Source organism: Neophocaena asiaeorientalis, unplaced genomic scaffold (genome assembly GCF_003031525.2).
Source record: "Neophocaena asiaeorientalis asiaeorientalis breed wild unplaced genomic scaffold, Neophocaena_asiaeorientalis_V1.1 scaffold296, whole genome shotgun sequence".
NCBI lineage: Eukaryota > Metazoa > Chordata > Mammalia > Artiodactyla > Phocoenidae > Neophocaena > Neophocaena asiaeorientalis.
In genome coordinates, this window is record NW_020175084.1 from 3,718,560 (window position 1) to 3,718,839 (window position 280).

At 74.3% G+C, this 280-nt stretch overlaps 1 protein-coding gene across 1 annotated transcript in view; it reads right to left on the bottom strand.

Annotated features, from left to right (window-relative positions):
• CDS1 (CDP-diacylglycerol synthase 1) overlaps window positions 1-255 on the bottom strand; it is a 68,441-nt gene extending 68,186 nt beyond the window's left edge. The window contains exon 1 of the mRNA XM_024764211.1: window positions 18-255. Coding sequence (XP_024619979.1) covers window positions 18-134 — 117 coding nt within the window. The 5' untranslated portion in view covers window positions 135-255. The remainder of the gene's footprint in view (window positions 1-17) is intronic.
• Between the last annotated feature and the right edge of the window lie 25 nt (window positions 256-280).

The window sequence follows — 280 nt, forward strand, 5'->3', positions numbered from 1 at the left end:
CTCGCGGCTCTACTTACTTTGTCACTGGTGCTCTCGGTTTCGTGGTCGCCGCCGGCCGCCTCTCTCTCGCGGGGTGGCGGCGCCACCGCTCCCCCGGGGCCGGGGCAGCCTCCCCGGTGCCTGAGCTCCCACATGTCCCGCTCCCGCGCGGCCGTGGCGCTCTCCTCCAGCGTCCCGAAACCCGAGCTGCACGCGCGGTCTCGCCGGCTGGCCGCCCTGCCACCCCGCAGCTACACACCCGACGTCCCGCAAAGCCGCGGCCACTAACACGCCCCCACCG